Source organism: Anomalospiza imberbis, chromosome 6, assembly GCF_031753505.1.
Source record: "Anomalospiza imberbis isolate Cuckoo-Finch-1a 21T00152 chromosome 6, ASM3175350v1, whole genome shotgun sequence".
NCBI lineage: Eukaryota > Metazoa > Chordata > Aves > Passeriformes > Viduidae > Anomalospiza > Anomalospiza imberbis.
The window spans coordinates 6,822,804-6,850,402 of record NC_089686.1 but is presented as its reverse complement, the minus strand read 5'-3'; the positions used below and the strand labels follow the sequence as shown (position 1 = coordinate 6,850,402).

Sequence of the window (27,599 nt, the reverse complement as noted above, 5' to 3'; positions counted from 1 at the left end):
GGGTTCCTTTTGTGATCTGTTCCTTGGGGAGAGTTGATGAGAGGCTCTCTGTGCCAGGCTGTTAAATAGTTAACTTCAAGGGAGATAGTTTTGCTTCTGAAGCAGAGGTTTGCACACGTGTGGGTTACAAAGTGTTTCCAGTAGAGCACGATAGATACTTAACCTGCAGAATGTCAAAAGAGGTGATTAATGTTTTGTACCTTTGGAATAGATTTGATTTTGTGTGCCTGAAGCTTCTAGCAGGTGCTATAGAAACTGGGGAAAAACATTATCTTTTCAGCATGTTGCACTCAAAGTTCATGTTGAGCCACAAAATAATATCCAAATGAATGACAATCTCTTGTTTGAATCTAAATGGAAAATGGAGTTTTCCATGGCCTACTTACTCTAGAAGTGATCATTTCATTGTAGGCAGATTTAACTAAAACCTAGGAGACTTAGTCAAAATTACAGGAAAGAAAAAAAGATATTATTCACTTTTAAAGTGAGGCAAAGAAAACGACAAGAGACATTTCAGAGGGTCTGTGTTGATCTATCTTGACTGCTAGTTCTGCTTTTGAGAGAAAGTAGTTGTCAGTTTTCATAAATATGTTCTTGGTTGTTTGATTATTTTTTGCTACTATACTATACAGTAATGTGGGTAAAATTGCTATATAGAGTTTCTTAAATTTCAGGGGTGTTTTTCAGAGTTTATAAAAATGTATTTCTGAAAGAGTGCCTGTTTTCCCACATGAAATTGTGCTTTAGAACTCCCCTAGTGGTCCCTTGCTATTTGTCAGGGGTAGTGTTTGTGCCCTAGGTCAGCTTTTTGCCTTGTCTGTGAACACCAGCCCAAAACTGGCTGAGTTCTGAGACAGCAGATTACTCTGTGTGTAACAGCTAGATAGGGTTCTCCTAATTATGAATGACCAGGCATTTTAGCATCTGTTATTAACCAGAGTGTAGGTGTGTCATCCTCACGGAGCAGATGAGGGTGATTTGTTTCCTCTGAGGTGTGATGGAGGCATCATTTTTAGATCTGGCTGGGGCTCTGGTAAGAGCAATATGGGATGCATCATGGCCAAACTTGCAGGAGCTGTTGGAGGATAAGAGAGATTTAGACCCATTAAATGATGGAAAACCCAGAGAAAAGGCCTTATCCAATAAGGCCAATTAAAAAATAATTTTGAATAGTTTATTAAAAGGCTCTTGGGCAGATATGTTCATGTCTTATGGGGAGGAAATACTGTTTAAATAGAAGAACCGATGCTGTCGGCTAAAGCAGGAACCATGTGGTTTTAATAGTGAGGAAAAGTCTGTGCTGGCAGGAGCTCTTTAAATGGATGATAAATTCTCTGTGAGTTTCCTAAAAGTCATGACTCTTGATTTGGGGAGTTGTATTTGAGCACATGTTACCAGATTGATTTGTGGAGGGTTGCTTCTGTAGGATATCTAAGGGACTGTTTTAATTTAGGTTAAACTACCTGCTTTGGTAGCCTCTTCCAGCTTGCAATTTCCAAAATCTGCAGCTCTAAGACCCCAGCTTCTCCCCCTTGTGAAGCTGTCAGAGTTGTTGGAAAAAGCAGGAAGGAATTTGGGAAGAAAAGTGAGGCTTTCATGAGTTAGAGTAGTGGGATGTTTCCTTGGAGGAATTAGCCTCTGTTCTTTCCTCTGCTCTTTGTATCCTGGGTGAATCTCTGCTCATTGTTGGGAACTGCTCTCTTGCTGTTTCTGCTGCTCAGCCTGAGACACGAGGTGGTGATTTACAGAATGGAGGATGACTCAAAGTGCAAGTGGACTTGGTGGGAGCTAGTCCTGAGTAGCACACAGTGCTGAGTAAGCATCCAGGAAAATCAGGATGTCTCCAGTTGAGCACTGAGAATTAATGGGTGCTTTTAATCTGGCTCTTTTTATTTCTCAGTGTTCTTTTACATTGGTATCTTGTGAGTAATACGGCATAAAAATGACAGTCTTTAAAAACAATTATTATTGTCAACTTTGAGGAAAAACAAGATAAAAATTGCACATGACATTATGCTAACTCTTTAAGATTCACTGTTTTTATTACAGCTAAGTAACTGAAAGATTGCTCTAATTTTATTTTAATAGAAACAAATCTGATTGAATTATTTCTTTTTTTTTTTTTCAAAAATGAGACTATCACAAATATTTTAAAAAGTCTTGATTAGAGTTGATGAAGTGCCTAGTGAAATTCAGGTATCCAGACTGGAACAGTGTTGCTTCATTGGTTCTTTTTGAGCACGAAGTCTTTTGCTTTTCAGTCAGATTCTATTTTTCTTTAGGAATAAAATTTTAAAATTAATTATTATTGGGTCTGATATAATACAGTAATTCCTGATTTTATGATGCAAAATTAATTTTTTTCCTAAGAGTAGTTTACTCTTAGGGTTTTTAAAAATTTTTTAACTGAAATACATAGTTCATTTTGTTGCTTCACTGGATCTTTTTCTTTTCCTTAGCAGATTTTAGCAAGCCTCACCAGGTTAAAGAAAGGCCATAGTGTTAAAATAATTTTAAACTGGGATCCTGCTTAAGCTCTTCTATTTTCTCACTTCCTGGCTGAGCACAGCTATCTTTGCCTGCCCTTTCTCCCCTCTTGTTTACTGCTGAGGACAGGGCTGATACCCCATGCATTGGAGATCCTCACTGTCAGCTGGAAGGAGTTGAGTAGCAAATGCTTTGTCTTAGGGAATATTGAACAGCACATCCCTACACTGTGAAGTAAACTTTTATGGCTTCAGAAAATTCATCTGTGTGGGCTTTCAGTGTTTATTTACTAATTTGGTAGTGGAGCATGCAGTAATTTATTGTCATGTGTTACCTATTCTTATATCCAAAAAACCAGGAAAGCAAAATAAGGTTAAATAAGTTTTCCTGGATATTGTATGGTTTTATATAAACTTGTTAAAACTTGCTTTTTGGTTTATTTTTTAATATGTTTGGAAACATGAAACGGTGTGCTGATGAATCTGAAATTTATGGAGATTTGATATAGATCTATTTTAAATATATGAAATGTTTATATCAGTGAATTGCTATTCAATATAGCAATGAAAAATGGTTATGCTCTTGTTCTTTGAACATAAAGGCTTGTAATTCGAGACTGCCTTTTTAAGAGTTTCCTCCAACGCTGTCTCAAGGTAGAGTTTGAAAAAGGAAGCAATTTGTAAACTTCGGAACTACAGCTCAGTGTCGAAGCAATCAAAGAGTAAAATTGCTCAAAAGAAATAGTTGCTCTTACTTTGAAAGCGAGTCAGAGTGGAGGAGCTTGCTTTGTGCACAGCTGCTATTGGCTGCACAAACCCTTCGTCTCTGTGGCTAGTGCTAGATAGGAATATTAATAATATAACTCACGCCTCGTATTTTGCTGCTTAATCATCTTGTTTGGCACAGCCCCGGCCATGTTCTACGTGGCCATAATTCAGGAAAGAAAACTCACTGGGGCACTGGTATTGCAGTGCAGCAATCAGAGAGGCTGGGATTATGCAGGTGATGAAAGGACTGGCTGGCGTGGATTTATCCAGGAAAACTGGAGTGAAGTTGTAGCAGCCAGGAGCTGTGGAGCCACCTCCTGTGCCAGACCATGGCCGTGGCTCCCTCCTCACATCTGCCCTGAGGATCCAGGCTGGGTAAGCAGAAACCTGTGTCAGCAGCTTTGCTGCAAGCAAAAACTCCAGCTCTTACAAGTCCTTCCCAATGTTGTCTTCCCTGTGCTGTTGCTGCTGTCAGAAGTGGTATTTCAAGGAGGTTGATAATATTTTGTAGGAAAATACTTGATTTTATTAATGTAGTTTGGAAAGATAAAGAGAGGCTCTAGCATGAATTCCAATAGAGGTGAAAAGCAGTATTTTTTTTATTTCTTCTTAATTTTTTCTAGACCTAACATTTCCTCAGAGACCAGAACTGAGTCCTTTGAGTTTCTTGTACTTCAAAGTGTTGCTATATTAGTCAGGATAACTTCTGAAAAAAAAAAAAATGTACTAGAAAACAAATGTTTGGCTTGGTCCTAAAGGTGGTTTAGTTGAGCACTATAAAGGATAAAATGATGAGAGGATAAAAGGAAGTGTCTAAAACAAATCAAAGGGGAAACTAAATTTGATTGGGTTTTATTTGGTTGGGTTTTGTTTGGTTGTTGTGGTTTTTTTTTTCCTCTTATTTTTAAAAATCAAGAAGCCCTTTCCCTCCTTTGGTTTTTAAATAGTTTAATCTTTAAATAATGTAGGTACTTAACAAGAGACCCATGATTTTTTGTGAAGTGGCTTCCATGCTCTTGTCAGTGCATGAATAAGAAATAATAGAATGGGTGGGGAGGAAGTTGATTGTAATTTGACTTAAAAGCATGAATGTTTTGACCTCAGCGATTGGCACTTTAAAAAGAATGATTTGCTGTGCTGTTTGTGTGAGCAGTTGGGTTGTTTAGTGTTAATCACCATCCAGTTATGAATGTAATTCACTCGTTAGACAAGTGAATTAGACTATAGGCTAGTGCTGGACTTCTAAACATACCTTCAGTAAACACTCAGGTTAAAAGGAGGGATGTTACTTGGAGTGCTTTGTTGAAGGAAATTTCATATTCATCTTGTGGAAATATTCATCTTGTGGATGTAATGAAGGTAACTCTCTTCAGTTTGGAGAGGTCTGTAAAAATAAGAAATTTTTATTATAGTTTCTTATATACTTAAAAAGTGTATTTTCTGAAATGCAGTTTCGAGTGACTAATTGTGGAATTTTCATGCTTAAACAAAGGATATGGTGTTAGGGTTTCCTTTTGGTGGGATTATTTTTTTTTTTTTGCTTTTTCTAGTGGTTTGTGTTTTAGGCTCTAAGTTTCAAGTAGGATGCTTTTTGGTTTGGTCAAGTAGTCAACCTAAGTTGACTACTTTAGCAGCTGATACCATTTAAGAATATTTTATCTTTGCTTGCTGTAGCAAAGCAGTGGAGTCAGAGGAAAGCTGATCCTTACTTTTTTGACATGATACTTCTGTTTCTGGTTTTTAGAGCTTTGAGACAGTGGGTGGAAATCAAATCAGTATATAACCTGATCCTAGCTGCAGAGTTCTCCTAGGCTTGAGGACTGAAGAAGTGTAAGATCAGTCCCCATGGTGTAACAGTTTTTCCTGCATTTCAGAATTTAGACCAGTTTTTGTGATGGTCAGAAATGATTCTCGTTTGATTATATTAGCGCTTTGACTGATTAAGGATTGCTGAATCAGGTTCAGTATTTGAAAGGTGAAGGAAGATGAGTGTTAATGTTTGTGTTACTCTGGCTGATGTGTTTTGTGGTAACATTTTAATAAAGCAAGGGCTGATCATTGTGTTGAAGGATGTTAAGAGGGACTGTATTTGTATTCTAATTCAAAAGAGAGGTTTTTAGTTTTTTCAGTTTTGAAGTTGTCATGGAACATGCCAGGGCCGACCGAGTTGATTCTTCTCCAGTTGGAGGTAGAGAATTTTGCTCAGAATAAAGGTAAAATTTACTTAAAAATAAACTAGACTAGAGTTTTCAAACTTTTTTATGTGAAAGTTATAAATCCAGAAGTTTTTGTACCAGTAATGTGTTCTTAAATATTTTGCATAGGAATGAAATACTATGTTTCAGTTTGGTTTAAGAAAGGGCATCACCATTGCTTATTAGGCATAATAAAAAAGTAGCTTAGTTTCAAAATACCAGTCCAGTGGAATTTCATACACCTCCAGTGTATTCTCCCCATGGACATTAAGAAAACATTAGGAGTCTCAAGTACTGTAGGCCAGGCATTTACTGTGGTCATAGGGTGGTTTTGTTTTTCTTTTGTCTCGCCTAAACATTTTCAAATAGTTTCTAAACTTCTTCCTACAGATTTCAATGAGAAAATAAACTTCCTGGTTTTTGTTGTTTGTTGTTTTATGTTTGCTTTAAGGGCTCAGGAAGCCCAAAACCAGAAAATGACCAACGATTGTTACCTTAGACCTACCTGGAATTTAAGGGTTAAAGGCAGCTTGTGAGGGGGTGCCAAGAAAAAGGTGGGATGATCAGGGAAGGGGAAAAGCCAGGAGAGTTTGTTGCTCAGTCACAGAATGGGGAACAGAGAGGAACTGGACAGACCTGTTGTATGGGAGGAGCTGTGTCAGGTGCAGGGCAGGGAAGAGCACAGAGCAGCACAGGGAGCTCTGCTCCAGCCCTTTTATTCTGCAGCTGAGAGGTGCTGAGTGCTGCTGCTGCTGGGAGAGCTCAGCCCCTTCCCCTCAGCCTTTTAAAGTCCGAGCACTTTGTAACATTGGAAACACAAGAAAGTTCATGGCTCACTTGATGTGCTGTTCCTTGGAGATAGTGAGGATGTGGAGAAATGCTCATATGATTTTATTCCTGAACAGGTGAAGTTCTGTACAATAATACACTACTTTATAATAATACAATTTTGTTTGTCTTACTATGACTTTAATCAAGATGCCTATGCGTGAGCTTACATCTGTCTACCAACTGGTTGAAATTTGGAATAATTTGATTTTTTTCTCAGGTATCTGAGCTATTGAAGGGAGGGCCAAGAGTAAATACTTGCCTCCTGTGAGTGCCTAAAGTGGTGCAGGTGCCTCAAGGAAGGATTATCTCAGAGTGAAAAGAGTAGTGCCCAAAGCAGAAGAACCTGTCATTTTCCTCTTCATTACACAAGCAGCCTTTTTAATTTCCTCTGCCTTGCTGAATCCTGATTGAAACCTTGCATTAGGCCAAGGCAGCCTGGGTGCCCAGGTGTGCAGTGAGAGAGGTCTGGCTCAGAGATTGGATGAGAGGAGTCTCCTGTAAAATGATGAGAGAATCATCAGGCCTTTACCTGGGCAAAAACTTCATGTGTATGCCTGAACCATATCTTGGAGAGTTGGAGTATGTAACCAGGAGTGACCATGTCTGTCCCCATCACAGTTGTGTTCACAGCTAGAAACCCCCAAACATTTTTTCCAGCATTTTGGATGAACAACCATAAGGTTTGGGAGTTGGAGAAGAAGTGAGAGGGATGCTCTCGAGCTGGGGATTCCTCATTGGTTTTGAGGTACTTACATTTGTTTGACCCCAAAGAGATGTGCACACCTATTCTGTAATTAACTCCAGTCCTGGCTCGAGTCCTCAGGCAGGAGCAAGGCTGTACACAGCCATATGGAACTGTTCCTTCAGAAAGAGAAATAACCCCAGCCAAACCTCACTAATGTGAGAGTGGGAAGAAGGGATGTGCCAGCTAATGCTGGTGGTTTGCTGGGCAAGGATTTTGCAGTCTGTTGTATGTTTTCTTACTTTTCGGCAAAATCACATTTAAAGCAGATTGTTTTAGCCTTTATTTCAAGTGAAAAGAAGTTCCTTTCTCAGCAAAACAAACCATCATAGAAGCATTCGGTTTCTCATTTACAGAATAAATGATTTTAAGTTCTCTTGAGTCCAGCATGGAAAAATTGCTCCATCGTTTTACTGGATGCTGTGTTCTCCAAAACATCAGTTTTTTAAATGGCTGTTTCTTAATGATCCACAGCTGAAGGTCCTTCCCTTTACTCTTGGCAGCCTGAGCTGTCTTCCTAAGGTGGAACAGGATCTCTCTTTGGTCCTAGGAAATAGTATCAATCCTGCCGGTATTGAACTGAATCCAGAATTACTAACCTGTCAAAACTCTGCTTTTAGTTATTACAGACGATATTCAGGATATCTGAGAGTTGCATTCATGTTGTCAAAAACACATGATGCATTTGTCTGTGGTAACATCAGAATTTCTAGAAGGGATTTGTTATATTAATATTAAATAATTCCAGTCTTTATTAGTAAAAATGAGTCAGGTTCTCTTAATAAAATGGCAATTTTCTAATTATGTACTATATTTCTAACGTAATGGCTTTTAAGTAACAAGCATTTAAATTTGGCTTTTTAGTGGAATAATGAAGTATTACAAAGGCTGTAAAATAATTTAGGATGAATTCAAATCATTTAGTTATTTGTTTTTCCAAGTGTTTTCCTAGTAAAAGCTGCCTAACTAGTCTGTCTTTCTCATGGTCTGTTTTTCCTGTTTGTACCAGTTTGTTTGATAACTATACAGAACAGTTGGGAGGAAATTCCAAGATGTTTCAGCTTTTCATTAGCAAAGTGATTGGGAAATGAGGGTTCACTGAGATGTCTGAAACATCATTTTGTAGCTGTGTAGCAAGCTGGGCTATGTCACATACAAGAGAAAGAAGTCCGTGTGGAAAAGCACCCTCCTCAAAATGGGTTGCTTTTATGTGTGTATTGTCTTTGCTTGTTTCAGTCTTCAAAAATCTAAATTTACATATTTTTTTTTAATTTCTTTTGAGTAATCCTTGCAAATTTGCACTTTGGTGTAGGTAATATATGGGGGGGGGGAAAAACCTGGTGAATGGGCAGGGTAAAATTGATCTCTAGTGCTGCAGTTCACTCTTGTTTTATATGGTGCTTGCTTAAGGATTTAGAACTTTAAACATCTTGTGCAGGAAGGGTATTATTAAAAAAAAAAGTGTGTAAGTGACTCTGCTGTAAAATCTTAGAAACTAAATTCTGGTTAATTTGCGTTAAACCCTGGAACAGATTTACTGGAAGCTTCCTTGTGTGAGTGAACGTGAGGCACAGAGACTCCCCAGTGCAGCAGCTCAGAAGGAGTTACTCAGCCAGGTTACTTTTCCAGTTGTGACTAAGGGGCCAATTAGCAGCATCCGGATGAGATGGCAGCGCCTCGGTAAAAATAGATGGCATTTGGAGGAGCTGGGGGCTGGCTTGGAGGAGGTCTTCAGCTCTAGACTGAGAGAAACAAGAGAAAGAGGCACCCTTCAGAAAGGAGTGTTCCAAGAGTAGCACAGGACTGTGAGAAATTCCATGAACAGGCAAAGGTAGGAGCAGCCCAGAGGAATGGCAAAAAGCAATACCAAATGAGACCCTCAAACCAGCAGGGCTCTGCTGCCAAGGGAGTTCCTGAGCTGGGCTCATGCTTCCATTTGACTAGAGCATAAGGCTGGCATTGAGATGAAAATGAAGCAGGCTGTAGCATCCTCTGAAAATGACAGGAACCAGAGGTGTGGGTGTACAGCTCGCTAGATTGTTAGCTCTTCTGCTCAGGATTGATACATTAATGCCTCTGTCAGAGGCAGGAGTAAGTCACACACCAGTGATGCTTCAGTTGATTTGCTTGAAGGCAATTAGTTGACTACTGCTGGCATCTCTGAGACTAAATAATTAGCTGCCATGAGGGGTACAGGGAAGAGAACTGGATGGGCTGGGATTTTGCTTTCTAGCCTTTACAGCTACAACTTAGTCCTGGGACCACAACAGCTTTGATGGTCCTGCCCTGTTGTTTTCATGGGATACTGAAGCTGCTGGATTAGTATAGTTAAAAACTCTTTTGTTGCCCACTGACCTACTTTGGCTGCATGTTAGCTATTGGGTTGGGAAAGGGCCATCTGTATATGTGCCCACTGGTACAGCCAGAGTGTAAAGAGAACCTAGGATGCTGTCTGCCTTCTCTTGATAAACCTCAGTCCAGTGGAGGCAATTACTTAAAATACTCAATTTTATTGTGAATGGCTTGCTTCACTTGGCATTTAATAATGTATTAGTAAATTTGATACTTCATGGAAGAAAGAGAAGGCATGAGGGATGCACTTGAAGTCCTATCTTTAAATACAAAGGGTGTGTGTAACTTAAAGATTTCTTACTAGTGGTCTGCTAGTGAGCTGGCTGCTTTCTGAAAAGTATGGGCAAGCCAGGGAAGGTGTGATCTGGGTATTCCTTTGGACAGGTACAAAGCATGTTTGCTGATATGTACCCGCAAAGGCTCTATAAAAATGCTTGCAGAATGTTATGCTAATTCACCAGTAGTGTGTTTAGAGCCCCTCACTTTTAGAGTTGCCTTATTTATATAAACCTGCAGAGCACACACTTTTCCTGCTGAGTTTTTCTCCATCAGTTTTTTGTGGAATACATAACTGATGTGATTGCTCTTCCTTTTTTTTTTTTTTTTTTTTTTTTAAATTCATTAGTAAGCCATGAGCTTTCTGCCAATTAGAGCAAAGGTGTAACCACAGTTGTAATGAACCAGAGTAGCACTCCTTGACTTCAGTTTGGCCAGGGTACCACCTTCAAGATGAAGTTTGTGACCACAGCACAGCTGGGGATAAATATTGCTGGAAATCTAATTTCAGTTTATCATCTTTAGCAGAGAAGCAGCTGAACTAATGAGTGGCTTGGAAGAGGTAGAGAAGGTAGCAGTTGATTATGAAGGGTATTGTTTGGTAACCACAGAGGAAATGTTTTAATTATATTTAATGCCTAAACTGTTATGTCTGGTTAATATTTGTAACAGTCTAAACTAAGAAGGCTTTGAAAAGTGGCTCAAAGCCCAGCAGAGCTATACCTTTGATTCTGTTACTTGCATGATATAACCTTGTCTGTAAAGTTTCTAATTTTCTCAGGCTTGTTCTTGAGAATTTAATATAGAACTTTTAATTTGTTATGGGTCAGATATTTATTTTTAATAGCAATATGGTGTTGTAGACTAATAGTGATATTGTAGAGTCTAAGTAATGTCTATAGAAATTCAGGCGCCAAGGCCCAGTGATCATCAGATATATTTGTCTGTCCAGGACCAGACAGCATTTCTGAGGAACAAAACCCCCTGTTATGGGTTTGCACACAAGCAGGTAGATAATGTTCTGCCTAAAAACCCCTGCATTATTTTCTTCAGTGTTTTTGAAGAGGTGAGAGGTAAAGATCTTGTGAAAAAAGGTCCATGTACATCATGCTAGTGCAAGGTTGCATGATGACTAAAGGTTGTTCTTTAGACAATTATAAATATTCTGAAATTAGGTCTTTGCTCTCTAGAACCATGTTAGGGAGATAAAATGCCTATCATATTTAGGGTTCAAGAAGCAGAACAGAAAGTTTCTGTTCAAAAGAGAGAAAAGTGGCCCAGTAGTCTGTCAGTCAATTTTGCAAGTTTTAGCAAAATTACCTGGTTTAGGTATAACAGAGCAATAGACTCTAAAGGTGGATAATTACTAGTAAATGACTTTCTCATTTACATTGCTTTGAAACTGAGCTGAGCCATTCTGTGATGGACAAGATCCTATTTCTAAAGGAATAGCTGTTATTTTTACATAGACATATGTAATGATAATACATAATAACACAAAATACCCAGCATAGCACATATTAACTTGACAGGTTATAGATGAGTATTATATAAATGTCATGCTTTTCCCTTCTATTGCTGAGTTGTTCCAGATCCTGAATAATCTGAAGATCAAAAAGTTGCTGTAGAAGTGGTATAGAATGGCAATGTGTTTCTGTGCTCCAGGGAATGAATGTGAGAGAGCTCTACAGCAATAACAAAAGCAAAATAAAGTCGATTTATATATTTATTTTCTGTCATTTAGACATATGCACTGGGCTTGGCAGTATGAAAAAGGGTGTTCCCTTTGAGTTATTGTCACAAGGTGTTGAATAAGAGTGTGAGGCTCACAGGTGGCCGTGTCTGAGGCTGGCTGTGGAGCCTGAGCCCTGCACGCCCTGCAGGGAGTGTGCGGCTGTGGGAGCCACCTTCCTGCCAAGGAAACCGCCTGGGTTGGTCGTGGTGCAGAGTCCTCACGTAGCATCTTCTGAGTAATGCTTTGGAGTTTCCCAGCTGGCCAGGAGCTGTTATCCCAGCGTGCAGATCTGGCTGTACCTTCAGGTTTTCCTGTGCTTGCTGTGGCTGGGATGTAGCAGGGATTTTGTTCTTGTGCTCAGGAAACGCGGTGGCTGCTGTCCCCGAGGGACATGCTGCTGCAGATGGCGCATCCCTGCAACCCCAGCTTGCTTTTGGCGTGACGTTGAGTCCAGCTCGAGGTGTTGATTCTCATCTTGGACATCTCAGTGGACTGAAATGAGAATTAAAAAAACTAAATGAATAATGAAGGCCAAACCCCATCATTTTGTTGTGTCATTGTGGAGCTTATACAGGGAAGAGGAGATAAGAATAAGAAAGTGTAAGAAGTTGAGCTTTCACTGTGTCCATTTGGGGACTTCGGCGTGAATTCCCAGCTTGTTTCTGCATCTTTTGTCATAACTTTGGGGTGTGTTTACTAAATACTGGGTTCTTTTCTTACACAAACATAGTACCTTAATGATGTGTAGTTCCATAAAATCCTTACTCCATTACACACATTTGTCCCCTCTGTGGAGGGAGTGAGAGTGCAGACAGCTGGGTTGTGTAGCACGTTACTGGAAAATGTTGGGAGACTATTGTGGTAAATTAGCATAAAGTAGAATATGTTGCTTACTAAATTTATACTGCCAAATGAGAAGAGAATGGAAATCATGTTTTCAGGGTTCAATTAAACTCTTCTCAATGTATAAACAGGGCTATAGAAATGTATATTTTACATGTATGTTTATTATTTAAGCTAATAAATGTGAATATTTTAAAATAAGAGCCTGAGTTCTTAGACAGTGGGTTATGTATGTAGAACAGCTCTCACATAATTATTTGTTTCACTTGAGAATTAATTCCTGTAACTTCTGGGATAAATTAGTGGGTCAGTATCAAGCAAAGCAGTAATTCTGGTGCTTACTTTGAGCCTGCTTGGATAAGAGTTATGAGTTGGGTTTCCTGTGCTCTTAGTTCAAGCTTTTTTGCAAGTGTCTGGGCATTTCTGTTTAAATTTCATAGAGCAGCTCTGTAGTTGAAGCAAAATGAATATTGCATATTTTATTTGGACAGATGGCAGTTTCAGAGCACTTACTAAGCAAGATACAATTTTTGCATTCTTACAGGAAGCATGTACAGATGTATAATTTTATCATTATTTCATTATATACTTAATGCACTGAAGAAATGAATTGCAATGCAAATCCTGGACTGCCTTGTGACTGCATTTAGGATGCAAGTTAACTGTAAGATTGCTGTGATGTGTTTGTTCTTATATCTATAATATCATTATCCTTATATTTAATGATCATTACAGAGCACAGGCCTCTCATGTCATGCAGAAAAAAAATTGTGGACTGGTAAGGATCTTATCAAAAGAAAGACAATAATCCTCTTAAGGATTCTTCTGTCTTAGGTCAGGAGGCCATCGTGGGGTTTTTGCCAAGGTTTGTTTCTTAGTGTCCTGGAAGTTGTAAACATTTTAAATTTTTTGCCATCTAAGAAACCCGGAGACAATGTCCTGTTCATTATAAATGATTGGTCTTGCCATAATATTGCCGTTAATTTACAATGAAAACCAAATAAATGGTTGGTCTTGCCATAATATTGCTGTTAATTTACAATGAAAAAAAATTGTTCACATTGTAGCAAGATAAAGCTGAAGCTGCAATGCAATCAGTCGTCCTCTCTAAAATTAACAGAAAACAAGTATGAGATAAAGAGATTTGATCATAGCATGACCAAGTTGAAATAATGAGCTGAGACTTGGTGTTTTGGATTCCAGTGCTCTACTAAGAACTGGGGGATGGATGTAGGATGGCAGGGTCCTAGAGACCAGCTAGGCAATTAAAAATACACTAAAAAGCACCTTGAAGAATTGTTAGAGATTTTAAATGAAAGGGTGATTTCCATGGAGCATTAAGCTACCACTGTGCAGCTTTGCTCTATATTGGATGTTTGAGAAATCCCTTGGAAAATGGGATGGCTTTGTTTACATGGTGTTCCTACCTCTGCTCTTTGGGTTTAGGGTAGAGGAGCTGAGCACGTAGGTGAGTTCAGCATACTTTGCATTTGCTCTGCCTGTAGCTTTTGCTATTCAAATGTCTGCAGAAAAGCCTGACTTGAATTCTGGTGTTCAGCTCCTCCTGGTAAGGGCTGAAAGGAGCTGGTGGAGGCTGTGCACTGGAGGCATTACCAGCTAGAGCTGAGCAAAGGTGGAAGGAATAACACTTAGTGACTAATCCTGGAGCCTCACGAAACCCAGCTGCAAGGATTTCCCATGGAGGGTCAGGCTTGTGTTTGTAACCGAGCATGGTGCTAAAATTCGGGAGCTCTTCTGAGTTTGTGAATATTTTGATTCTTAAGCTAAGAATGTTACAACAGATCTGGGAGTTGCAAAGCATGAGCTGAGTGTACTGTGTTTTATTGCTGTCTCCCAGGTTTGTTTTTTTTTAATACATCTGGCTAAATTAAAAGGTTAATGTCAGAAAAAAAAAACAGAAGCAATAAACCATCTAAGAAACAAACAAAAAACCTAACTGAAAGATGCTTATGTTTATATACATATAGAATTTAGAAAAGAAACAGTGGGGAATTTTTTTGTGGATTTTTTTTTCTTTTAATAAAGAACATTTGCAATCTATTGAGCTTTTTTTTTTTCCCTTCCTGGAGAAGACATTAAAAAGTAACAATTAAGTGTTTCATGTGTAATGCTGGATCATATTGGGCAGAAAGTGTGTGGCAAAGGTATCCTGATAACTTCTTCACTACCTCAGGTCATTGTTTTCAAGTGGCAGGACAGACATTGGCACCAGCTCTCTCTGGTGACTGTTCAGCAAACTCAGTGACTTCAGCTGAGTGAAGGGTAGCTTGTACTTTGAAAGTGCAATTCAGTAAAAACCTATTTAAAACAGCTGGCATGAGCTTTCTGAGCCAGTGTAACAGAAACTTGAGTCAGTCCAAGAAACTGGCCACAGTAACTCTCAGTGTTTCAGTAAAGTATTTTTGTCTTCTTTTGGAACTTTATGCCGTGTGTTCAATTTAGAGGATTGAAATAATATTTATGTGTATTTTTGCCAGCCTTCTTGTTTTGCTGGAAAAAAAAAGAAATGACTAATAATTATTTTTTGAAATATTAGTAAAAACTGGGGGGGAGAGAGTGAGAGCAACCTATAAAACCTTTGATCAGCCTGGGGCTGAAATGTGTTAATTTGATGTCTAGGCAAACTCACCCCAAGTAATGTAATTGGATATATTAAAGATGTCACAGTGTCAAGAACCTCCAGATATGTGGCTGCTTAATCAAATCTAGCCCCTAATCTCTAACTCCTTCATTCTTGTCTTGCTTAACCACTTTGAGCTACTAGTTTTTTTTTTCCTTTTAAAATATTCTACTTTCATTGTGTACATATTTTCCAAGCATTTTTTTTCCTCCATCTTCCAAGTCTCTTGCTCTACCTCATTCTCTCTCTCTCTCTCTCTCTCTCTCTCTCTCTCTCTCTCTCTCTGGTCTTTTAATAATTTATGTTGTTTCCCTGCCTTCTTTAACTTCCCTATGTCTACCCTCCTCATAATATTCACACTCTTTGCCATTCTTCCATCTCTGCTGAAATTTTTTGGTACGCTCATCTACTTCCTGTTTTTCCATCAATTTTGCTCTGAAATCTTGTCATTTGAATCCTTTTCCTTACCTTCTCTTTTACCTTCTTTGACCTGGATCATTTTTGGCTTGAATGGAATTGCCTGTAGACCAGGTAAATGTTGACTGTCTTGGGTTTATTTCATTAAACTCATCCCAGTTCCTGAAGAACTAGTGGGCAAGTGTTGAAAATGTTGTCAGTTTACCTAAAAACGAAGGTATTGCTGCTTGATTATGAAGAGACACGGTTCTGCTGAGTGGTGATTATCAGTCCAAGCATAAGGGACGCTGCAGAGACCAAATATTTCGTAAGTCTATTTTTGTGGGACACCAGTTGGTGTACCAAAACACCCTGGCAGTCTTGTCTTCCATTAATTGCTCAGGAATTCTCACTATCCAGCATGTATTTCCTTGATTACATATCATTATCCGAGATGTTTGATGAAACTGTTTCATAACAGATTCCTTGTGTAGGTCAGTGATGAGTGAGAGCACCCAAACTTGTAAAACCTCAGGTCCCTTGGAGTCTCTCTGCGCACTCGAGGGTGCACATCATCAATGCCAATTTGCACTAATACAGACCTTTTACAGCCAGTATTCATGGACTAATGTTTTGTTATGGCTCATAAATAGATTTGACAACCAGACTTGTGGTCTTGGTTCACTTCCAGTTTAAAAGATGTTCACAGCACAGACATCATTTGTGAGAATGAACAAAGGTTGGTCACAGGTTAATGAACCGTAGCCCAAAGGAGTCTTTTCCTTGGAACTTTGACTGCTGTGGCTCTGGATTGAGCTGTATGAAAATGAAGAGAAATTAAATTCAATTAAATTACTGCCTGCACCATGCCTGCTGTGGAAATAGGCAAAAGGTTCAGCTGAAACTTCATAAAGTGTAAAAGTATAATTTTGAAAAATATGGTTAAATTCTTTTTACTGTCAGTTTGTAGGCCTTCACCCATGTATTATTCTATTGAGGTACCACATATGTGAGTAAAGGCAGAATTTTGATTAATACATCTACATTACAAAATTTGGGCAGTTTATATGACTAAGAATACATCTGTTAAGGAGTAGCCCATGTTGTTTGTAATACTGCCCCATCTGCCCTCAAGGCACTCAAATGATACGTTAGATCTACACTGAGTTTATAATACCCACCCCAGTAAATGATGTTGGTTGAATATCTCTGAAATGACTGGGGAGTGTTATAAGCAGTGGGGGCATTTGTGCATCCAAGATCCCTGTGGAACTACGCAGGAGACTCCCACTTGGTGAGAATTTGCTCCGTTGGAGTGGGGGCAAATTTATGGCCAGGGAAATAATTCTCAATTTTGTGACAATTTAGCTGAAGAGGCAGTGATTATCAGGAAATTGGTGGATTATGTCCTGTGTTGCATTTCTAATCATGCAGTTTGAATGTGCTGGAAATGGTATGGTAATGTTGAGCTTTTTCTTTCTGAGTGTTTTCACTCAGGAAAGTCAGCTTGAGTTTGTTCCCCTGTATTTATTGCTGTGTGAATAATTGTATTGGTTAAATTTTACATATTTGGAATACAGTGCCTAACTGCTGCCCTGCCTGTATAATTATTAAGTCTAGAGAATGGGTTGGGAAAACAGCTTTGAGAAAAGCACCTCTTATAAATGAATGCTTACTGACTTGGCAAAGCATTCATAATATTGACAGCCAGTTAGGAAAATTAAATCAATGCAATCAGGATAGTGATTATTTTTCTCAATAAGTGTTTCTGTAAGAAAAAGAGGGCAAACATTTGTACTTCTTGGAATGTTAAGACCAATACTCTGCTGTGAAAAGTGACCTAGACACACATGGTTGTTCTGTATTTCAGGACTGTAACTTAGGGAAAGCTCTGAGCTGGGTGTCACTAGACCTTCTCTTGAAGTCAGCGTCTCAAAGAAAACCAAAAGGCTTTCAAATTCAAATTTGCCAGTTTTATTGGGATGAAGACTAGAAAGGTACCTTCTTCCATAATAAAATCTTCATAGTGATTTCTGAGGGTTAGCTGTAGCAGTTTTATGCACCACTGCCCTCTTTGTGCAGGTAGGTCTTGATGCAGTACTTGGTTGTATTTAATGTGATTTGGACATTGGCAGGAAGGCAGGAGCAGTTTGGGAGTATATTTGGTCACAAGGAGATTTTGTTTAACTAGAAAAAGAATTGTGCTAGGTTTACTTAGTAGCTGGAAGATACTGAAAATTGAAGAAGAGTTGAGGAACTTTTTTGCTGTTAAGTCAAAAGGGAAAGTTGAAATTTTGTAACTTAATTGAAAGAGGAAACAATCTCAGAAGTGGAGTGAATGAAGAGTTCTGCAATATTGGGACATTATAAGGAAGTTCTTAAAATTAATGTGAATAAAAATGTTACTATTAGTCTCTCTTCCCCATTTTGGACTTTAGTTTTAGTATGTGTTTTTATTTTTTGTGTTTAATGTGGTGTTTGCTTTTAATATCATACAAGAAGATGATGCTAATTCTCTATGCAAATGTCATCTTCATGCTAATAAATACCAGTAATGTATATACTGGAAGAAATACTTATTCTGAGAGCACTTTGATTTTAATGATTCATAAATGTTCTGATATGTGGGTGAAGGGTAGCATGTGTGAGCATCCTCTAGTTCTGCTTTAGTACTTCATAGGTAATCTGCATATTTTGTCTTGTTTCATTCCGATCTTTACTGCCCTGGCTGCAGTCCCATGGCTTTTCCTCACAGTTGCCATGCTGCTTTGAGCAGCTCAATCCCTCCCTACACCTTCACTTCTTCACTTCCCAGCACTGTATCCTTCTTTGCAAAATTACAGGCAGGAGTGGATCAGGGAGCTGATCCAGGTCCTCCCCCTTCCTGGTTGCTCACTTAGCTGGGAGAGGAGAGCCAGAGCTCACTTCCCTGCCTGCAGTTTCTCTGGTGCATACTTTGTTTCCTATAATCCAAAATGAGCTACTTGTAAATGACTTTAATTAAAACGTGAATGTAATATAAACGTTAATATGTTTTTTATGGATGTTAGAGACTTGCAATAAAAGTGTGCCATCAGGTTTTTATGTCTTTAGTTGACAAAAGGATGCAGAAGGCAGAGACTGATGAGAAGGGCTGGGCTGGTTGGATTAGGATTATTTTGGGAAAAGGCTATTAAGAGAGAAACAGAATTACTTTAGCCATTTTAGTATTTCAGCCCTTGCAGTAAAAAGTGTTGGTCCATGTCTAAAAAATATTATAGCACTTTCTGTCAGGTTTTCTGATAACTTTATAAAAACTTGACTTTAAAGCTCTGATTCTGTCTTGATAATCAGCATTCAGATGTACTAGCACATGCTTTCACTAAGCCGATTTCCTTTGAGGCTGTGAATACTCACTGTATTTCAAAAGCTCTGAACAGTTTTAAATGGCTGAAGAGAAAACTGACAAGCCTGAAAATTAAATTGTAGCAAAGACCTGACAATGAGAAGAGTTCTCACAGTCATCCAAACAGAAATTTAACTTGCTTCAAATTTTGGTTTTAATAAATGTATACTCCTCTGTGTATTTGACATAAATCACAGGTTCCACTTAATAGTGTCACTTTGATTTTATTTTATAGGTTATTAAAGTATTATGTGTATTTACACAGATTTATTAGAGTGGTTGCTCAATTTTCTGTTCTTTTATGTGAAAGTAGATACAATGGTAATATTGCAGGTTATTAAATTTTGGGACCTAAATGTGTGGCTGTGTGTTAGCATGGGAGTAAAAATGCATTGAAAGCTCTGAGTATCTGCTAAGAAGTAAAGGGTCTGCTGTCTTTCCTCAGCCAGCTGTGAACATCTGTAAGGAGCTGTGTGTTTCATTCCAAGCTGCTGCATTAAGGAATTCAGGAGTTCTGCTGTGGGGCCTGTAGGTACATGCCCCAAATACCAGAAAAAGAATCCCCCCCCAACCAGCTAATGCCATGGTCTGTGTGGGAAGGCTGGGAACATGGAATACTGATTTTATTTTTTGTACCACCCTTTTCTTGTCTTAGGACCCCCTAATTTTTCAAGCATGTTTACTCTCACATACTTCCCCTGTTTCCAAGTACAAAATACCTCTGGCATTAGGTGTTACCCTGTTCCCAAGGCACCCCAAATTCCCAGGAACATTGAGAAAAATTACTGAGTGAAACTTCTTAGGGTTGTGTTCCCTAGTGTGAGTGGCAACTTGCTTAATAAAGAGAAGCAGATATAACCAGAACAATTGGTGGGGTTTTATTCTGTGGGGCTTTGAGGTTTTTTTGTTTGGAGTTTTTTTGGTTGGCTGTGGTTTGGTTTTTCTTAGCTTCCCCTGTGGTTCATATGGCCTGTTGATGTAGTCAGACTGGCACGAATTTTGTGAAGGGTTTTAGAGTGGTTTTTCTTGAGAAGAATGTAATTATATTTTTTGTTTTGTTCCCACACCTCCAGATACTTAACTGGAGAAAGAAAAAGAAAACAAACTTTTATGACTTACTTTAATGCTTTAGTAATTTAAAAATTTTTATTTAATATGAACCCTGCTTAAAATGAGTGTAATCTTGAGTCATATATATGAGTCTGGTTTTAATTTGTGCTGAATTGTATCCTAATGGATTCCACTTGATTTCAGCCTGTTTTTCTTTAACTACAATGTCCTTGTTGGTCAAAACAAACATGTAAAAGTCATGTAGAACAGTGCAACCAAAACCCCATTATGGTCATGTAGCAACATAGATCGTATTAATACCTTTTAAATATTTTCAAGATCTGGTGTGGATTATAGGTGTAATAAAGAAGAAAGAGTGTAAGTTTTAAAAATAAAGCTTTTGAAAATTAACCAATTGCACTTTCTTTTTTCTTTTTTTCAACCTATGTATAAGGCTATCTTTGGAAGAAATTTTTCATAATTTAACTGTTGCTTGCTTGTTAATAACAGTGAATTCTGAAGTTCATTTATCTCTCTGTTATTTGTTATAGTCAAGAGAGCAGTCACAGAGCTCTGCTTCCCCAGGCCCTTTATGTCCTGTAGGGCTGTAACCTTAGAAGGTCATGTAAAGAAATGATCTTTTTTGTTGTGGCTGAAGGCTAATGAGTTTCACTGTCTCCTTGCTCATCTTAGGTTTCAGCTCTGCTTCCTCTGAGGTGTTTCAATGTGTGAGAGAGATCTGGCCAGTGGAATAGCTTTAAGGTGCCTGGTTTTGGGACCTTCAGTATTCCAGAGGTGTTTGTGGAGGATTCTTGTCCCATGTAGATTCCCTATTGAATCCTGTCACTGCTTCAGTGCTGTAAACAAAACCAGGTTGAACAATCTGTTGCATCTTTATTTGTACTGCTATCCACGTACTGCAATTCTTTTTAGTGTTTAAGCACTGGTTTTAATTAAGTTGAAGCACTGTGTTTAAGCAAAACAGATTTGTGGTACTTAAGCCTTAAAACTACTTAGAAGTACCATACAAATAAGTATTCCTTACTATGACTTATTCTTATGTCAGCAGTGAGAAGTTCCATCTTCCATCCATCCAGATTGGCCTTTTAGAAGTCCAGCTTTTAAGAAATAAACATAAATTCTTTACTATTAAAGTTGTTTTTTTTTTTTTAAGTGAGATCAGGAAGGTCAACCAATGGATTTGGCTGCTGAGGCAGGCATTGGTGCCTTAAATAAAACCAGGTAGTTCAGGGGAAGCGAAGTGCTCCCTAGTCTGAGGACAGACGTTCAGAGTAAAAATGTGGATTTCATCTCTGCAGCTTTCTGCTATTGCTGTCCTCTTGTGTATGTGAACAATGGATAAATGAAGCTGCCTCTGTATTCTTTTGATGCATTTGGTAAAGTAACCAACAACTAAGAAGCTGACATTCCTTTTATTATTATATTAATTATTTTTCATTTGCTGGGAATTAAGAAAACAGAGCAAAAGGAGTAAGTTCTGCTTACTTTATTGGTCAAGCACATATTATTTTTTGTGTAAATGTTTCTATGGATGCATGTTATGTGTTCACAGTAGAGCAAAAAAATCCTCACTGTATTTCAGTGAAATTGATTTTGCTATGGGAAGTGTCACTGTGGGGATAATGATTGAAACACAAAACTTGTTTGTGGAATTATTGGTCTTGCTGTGTATTCATATAGATGTATTCATGTATATTCATACAGGATTATAAATGATATGGTGTTCTTAGAAATACAAATTAATGAAGCTTGATGTGTTTGACAGTTCTTTCATCATTCTTTGGAGTTGAAGTTAATGATGGTAAATACCAGCCTCCAGTCAAAGTAGTTGTTTATTGTAGAATTAAGTCTCGAGTGCTGGTGTGTTTCCATTCTCTGCTTCAGCCTGGACTTTCTTGGTGAACTTTATTTTCCTCATAGCAGTTGATGATTAAATTCCTTCTACAATATGTTCAAGATCTCAAACACACAATAGCAATACAGTTCCTGTAAGTAGTTCATTTGTTAATCTCAGCTCTATTTTACAAGAATTGTATGAATGCTGCTTTCCTTTGAAATTGATCTTCAAAAAGAAATCCTGTTTTGTATAATAAGATGCCAGACTCACAAAGATTTCCTTTCTTGTTTCATAGACGTTCCATCTTCAGAGCAGCCTGAACTGTTCCTAAAGAAACTTCAACAGTGCTGTGTCATTTTTGACTTCATGGACACGCTTTCAGACCTTAAAATGAAAGAATACAAGCGCTCCACTCTTAATGAACTGGTGGACTACATTACAATAAGCAGAGGCTGTTTGACAGAGCAGACTTACCCTGAAGTAGTTAGAATGGTGAGTTCTTTCTTTCTCATGGTCTCTTTTTAAATCCACTTGCACTTCCAGTTACACGCTGTGGGCGAAATTGAACCCTGGAGTAGGTGGATTAAATGATGCCTTTGGCTTGGATTTGCTAATAGGCATTGCTTGGGGATACTTCTCCAAAGACAAAATTATTAATTTTTTATATATATTTAATAAAAGTCAAGTTGATTATGGTTATTATAGTGTCACAAATGTATGAAAGGAAACCTGGATTGTTTCCTAATAGAGAAAGCCAGTAGTCATTAAATCAGAGTTCCTTATGTTTCCTCCCATCTATCTTCCCTCTCCTCCCAGTATAAATTATGGAATAATTTTTGCAAATTTCTTATCTTTCTTTGAACTTTTTCCAAGCTCTTGGGTGTCTGCTTTAGGTAGAGATACCTTAAAGTATGCATGGATAATAATTTCAAAATAATAAATGCCAAAAATGTTGTATATGATTGTTGTGACAATTTCCTGGTTGGGTTATGTGGATTCATTGCAGGTGCTTTTAGATTGAGCAAGATTGCTCAACTATAAAGCCATACCTTGTATATATAAATTGTTAAATAATAGTGTTTTCATTGTAAAAATGGAAACAGTACCAGATGCTGTATGGTGAAGAATGTTCATTGCAACTGACAAAATCAATCACTGCTTTAAAATGTTTGTTCTGTGCTACTGAACAGAGCCCTTATAACCTGTTCTCTAAATGAGAAAGCAATTAATTAAATATAGATTTGGTCTTGACAGTTTTCCTAACAGAACTGTGTGATTGTGGAATCCACTGGCTATGTGCTGTAAGAAGAGAAACATGAATAGTTTTTGCATTGCATTGTGTATGCCCCTTGCTTCTTTTCTGACACACAGATACATGCTGAGTTGATTGTCTGTAATACTCTTAAAAATAGCTGTAAATTGTGACAGAACCATCAAGCAGTTAATCATGAAGGAAAAAACAGAATTAAGGGTGTATGAAAAAAATCGTAATATGGCTTCTTTGTGTGTATGCATTGTCAGAAAGGCTATAATTACGAGATCAGATTCTTTCCCTTCTCTCTCACCCTCTCTTGCCCCCTTCTGCACTGGACCAGTCTTGTGAATGAACTGCTTGCTGTGTTATTTCTTCAGAATGTGAACTCCTGCACCATTCAAATACCAGGCAGAATGCAGAATGACTTTTTTTTTTCCCCTCAGTTTTTCTGCTGGTGCTGCACTGTAGTATCTGAATAGTTTTCAAATGTTAGTTTAATCTAATGTGTACCCCTTGTGATGAACAAAGTATAGCACAGCCTTTGCCTAGAAATGATGTTGATGCACAGGTAACTTCAGTAAAATGAGGGACTTTTTCTGTGTGTAGCAGATGCCTCCAAACTCATCCCCCCAGAGAATTTGGTAAATTTTTTTAGCATTTCTGTTACTGAAGTTGTATTCTTGGGTTGATTTTCATTATGGTAGTTTACTGCAGCAACATCTCTTGAATAAAAGCTCTGCAAGTTAGTGTTGCCTCAGCTTGGGCCCCATGAAGCAAGAAGAATTTAATTTCTAATTGTTTATAAGGTTCAGTTTGATTCATAAATAATAATCTATGAAACAATGTGATCTTGAACAGCAAAGTAAAACCCCTTTGGTATCGTGTCCTACTGTCCCTGCAGTCACTTTGTATTTGAATCATGTATTGATTCACACAACAGTTTTTAACTTAAAGAAATGATGTATTGCCTAAAGAGTTTGAAAAGCATGGTTTTGAATAATTTCCTTATATATAGTCTGTATCTATGATATGGAGAAGTTATTTAAAATAAAGATACAGCCTGAATATTTCCAGTGGATTTCATAGACATTTATTAATGGTGCTTAGGAAATTCCAGTTTCACCTTAGATACTTTTTGATAGAAATCTGTTCTCTCATCTTTTCCTTTCATTGCATCATGCCCTTCTTCATTCTGCTTTCTTCTACTTTGCATTTGTGGTGCTAAATCCAGGCTGTTTCCTCTTCAGGGCTGGGATACTGAAGCAGGGGAGGACTGTGAATATTCTCATGTCCTGTGTCTGCCTACCCAGTGGCCCCTGACTGCCTAAATCTGATTTTTTTTTTTTTTACAAGTAAAAAGATACCTAAGTATTTAAGGAAGTGAACATGATTTTTTCCTTAAGAATTTCCTGCGAAAATTTTAAGTAAATGTGATTGTAAATTGTAATTTAGATTTTGGATTAAACTCTAGCCTGCAACGGCCACCTGAGCTCTGGTGAAAGTGTAAGCAGTTGAAAGCTGGACTCCCCTGATTGTGCCTGTCACAACCAGTGGTGTTCTTGGTGCATGTGCTGCTGGAAAACCACTTTGGTGGTTGTATTCCATGGGAGCAGGCTGCAGTGCTGTGACACTGAATTTGTGTGAGTGAACCCATAGCAGGTGCATGAATGATTCCTGTCAGTGGTCCCAACAAATGCTGCTGCAGTGTTTCTGCTAAACCACATCACCAGGGCTTTTGAAGCTTGCAGGTGTTTTTTGGTTTTTTTTTTGTTTTTTTTTTTTTGCAGATAGACTGTCAGGTAAAAATGCTGTTTTTTGCTGCTGGTCTTGGCCTATGAAAGCAAGACTTCTTCACCACTTTGAGAACAGTTACACAGGCCCTAGAGGGAAAGGTAGTTGTTCTAATATTATATAGATTAAGTTTTCAGCACGTACTGCCTGGTGAAGAGATGGCATTAGTCACTTTGTACTGGAGCACTGTTTTTTGGTATAACTTCTTCTTTGCAGTAGGTACATGTTCTTGTTTCAGGCAGGTTTTTTGCCCATAATCATACACTGAGACAGGCTTAAATATGCACAGTTGAACTTCATCAGTGCAGCTACCACCTTCATGTGCTTTTGGGGATTTTCACCAAAGTCTCCAGCTGTGTTCACGAGGGAGCTGTCATGTTGACAGTCTCAGACCTGTCATGATAGTGAAGAAAACACCAGTATCTGTGTCCTGACCAAATTAGCATCCCCGCTGCCTGCCTGCCACAATTGTCATGGGAGTGTTTTGATTGAAAGACCAGGATCTTAAAACTCATCAAAACAGAGCCCAGTTGTTCTGTGTCTCTTTGAAAGATCTCTACCCTGTTATGTATAGTGTTTATGAATCTAAGAATTAATATTTCCTGCTTGTCCCTTTGGGCTACTGTGATTTGGAGGTGAAGGGGAAAAAAGTTCTTCTGTGAGTTTTAACATCATCCAGGAGCAGGAGGAAAAAAAAAAAAGTGTACCAGTCTAAAACTGATATTTTTAAAGTTATTAGTATTCATAGAAAGGGATTAATAGCTAAAATGTTTTCTCATGTAAATCACCAAAAATGTTTAAAAAATTAATATCTGTGAAAGAAACTTATTGTGTTTTAAGATTTATAATATATGTATATGTTAATGATCTCTGTTAGTGACACAAAAGGTGTTTGGCTCTAGACATACTAGGCTAGGAAAAATTTGCCAGTAGAATTCTTCAGAAGAGCTGAGATTTTTTAATTGCTTCTAAAATAGAAAAAGTAATTTATGGCAGCCAGATAACTTAGAGATATTTTTCATGCCATCTACAATTTATGCCATTAAAAGCTTTATCCATGCTTGTTACATCACATGTTTTCATCTTCTTCTCTTGAGCATGTGATATGATGTTGTATATAGCTAAATGTGAAACCACTTGGCTGTTTGTCAACCTTTGTGCAAATCTGCTTCCTTAAACCACTCTCTATAGCTTGATACAGTGTCTGGAATGTTATTTGTTATTCAAAAAAAAAAAAAAAATAAACCAGAATCTCCTAATGACCACCAAAGAGAGTTTCATTTCACGTTGCAGAGGCCTCATCCATGTCATCAATATCAGTTGATGGGGAGAGCGATTGGGATTTGTGGCAATGGCCATGAGCTGAACAGGTTTATTCAGGAGGGTATTGCTCAGCGAGCTTCCCCTGCAGTTTGATGTGTTGTTCAGAGGGGCAGATGACATTCTTTAGAATTAGGCAAGTCTTAGGAAAAATGGCCTTGCCAATTAAGCCACACTCTGCTAAGAAGGAAATGCCAGTAATAGGACCTTATGAGCCAATAACTGGACACTTAATCTAAAATTTATTCCTGTCTGAGCAAAATGTGGAGGCTTAAACTAATGATACTGATTTTTGTTGGTAGATTAAGCAGTGGTAGTTGAACAAAATAAATGTTTGTTTTTATTTGTGGTATCCTGAAGGGTGTATGTGGTAGAGCTATTTGTGTTTTATGGATGTTAAGACATAGATTGAGGAAACTGATGTATTTCATTTGAAAAATGGATGAAAAAATTGACAAGCTGTTAAACTGAGAAGTCTGGGTGAATCTCTTTGTTGGGGAGCAACCTTTCAGCTCTCCTACTTGCTTCTTTAGAAATTGTAGACCCGAGCCCTGACATTTATGCAACATCAGTGTGTGTTTGTCAGCCCACGGGAGATGGCTAATGAAACTCTCTTCAGATACATCTTTTAGAATGGAGTGGTGATACTTTGTTCTCTTTTCTAAGTGCTGAAATGCCTCTGGCTTCCCATTGTCATCTTTATCATTTCTGTAATGGCAAATTGAGTAAAATAAGACTGTAATTTCTGTACAGCCCAAGTGAGACATCATAGGAGATGTCATGTGGTGTAGAAGCTGTGTTAAGCAACACAGGGAAAGAAACTTGGTTAAATCAATACCCAGATAAACACAAAAAATTGATTTTAAAGGTCAGATTCTGGTTTGGGTTTGTTTTTTTTTTTTCTCCTCTCTCTCTTCTTTCTACTGACATAAATCTAGAGAGAGTGCATTTGTTTTTACTGGAGGTTTGTCTCAACAGATGTGAGGGCAGAGTCTCTTCAGGAGTTTGTGACAGACCCGTTAAACATAAAGAATATTTTGCTAAGCCATGATTTTTTTAGTATGTTGAGGAACCTATTTTTAGGAAGTGTTCTAGCTGTTAGACTTCATAGGCATTATGGTTTTTATATTTTCTATAGCTTTAGCTGTGTCTTGTGACTAAGTATGACATCTTCAGAATTTCTGTATTAAAATGTTTTGGATAGAGATTTTTCTGTAGGTCCACCTATATTCAGTCTTACTTTTTTGATTTAACAAAAAACCCTGTGTGTATGTTCCTGTTGCTTCTTGCATTAGATTTCAAAATATAATACTGCATGTAATTTTGAGTTTAAAGGAAATTAATGAAATCATATACTCTCACAAGAATTGACAAATCATATCCCTTTCTAATGGGAATTTTCTATAAATTCAGGAATTCTGTAAAATATTAGGAATTAATCTTGAACTTAACTTGACTCAGTGGAAGTAGAACAGATTTTGAAGCCATCTGAAATGCTGGAAGGGAAATGCAATGTCCTTTGATCCTCCCCCCAATGTTTTTTGATTAAAATTTGTCATGTAGGTGCAGCCATAATGGAGCAAGTAAGCTATTGTTAAAAAAACCCCACATAATATTTTTAATTCTGTTCTTCTTTCTTTAATGTGAGGATTATCAATTCTGTAGAAGCAAGAAG

At 37.9% G+C, this 27,599-nt stretch overlaps 1 protein-coding gene across 5 annotated transcripts in view; it reads left to right on the top strand.

The window, feature by feature from the left end:
• The window catches only part of PPP2R5E (protein phosphatase 2 regulatory subunit B'epsilon), a 74,316-nt gene that overhangs the window by 22,081 nt on the left and 24,636 nt on the right, over nt 1–27,599 (top strand). For all 5 annotated transcript variants that reach the window (XM_068192171.1, XM_068192172.1, XM_068192170.1 and 2 more), the window contains exon 3: nt 21,854–22,050. In XM_068192171.1, the coding sequence (XP_068048272.1) occupies nt 21,854–22,050 (197 nt within the window). The remainder of the gene's footprint in view (nt 1–21,853; nt 22,051–27,599) is intronic.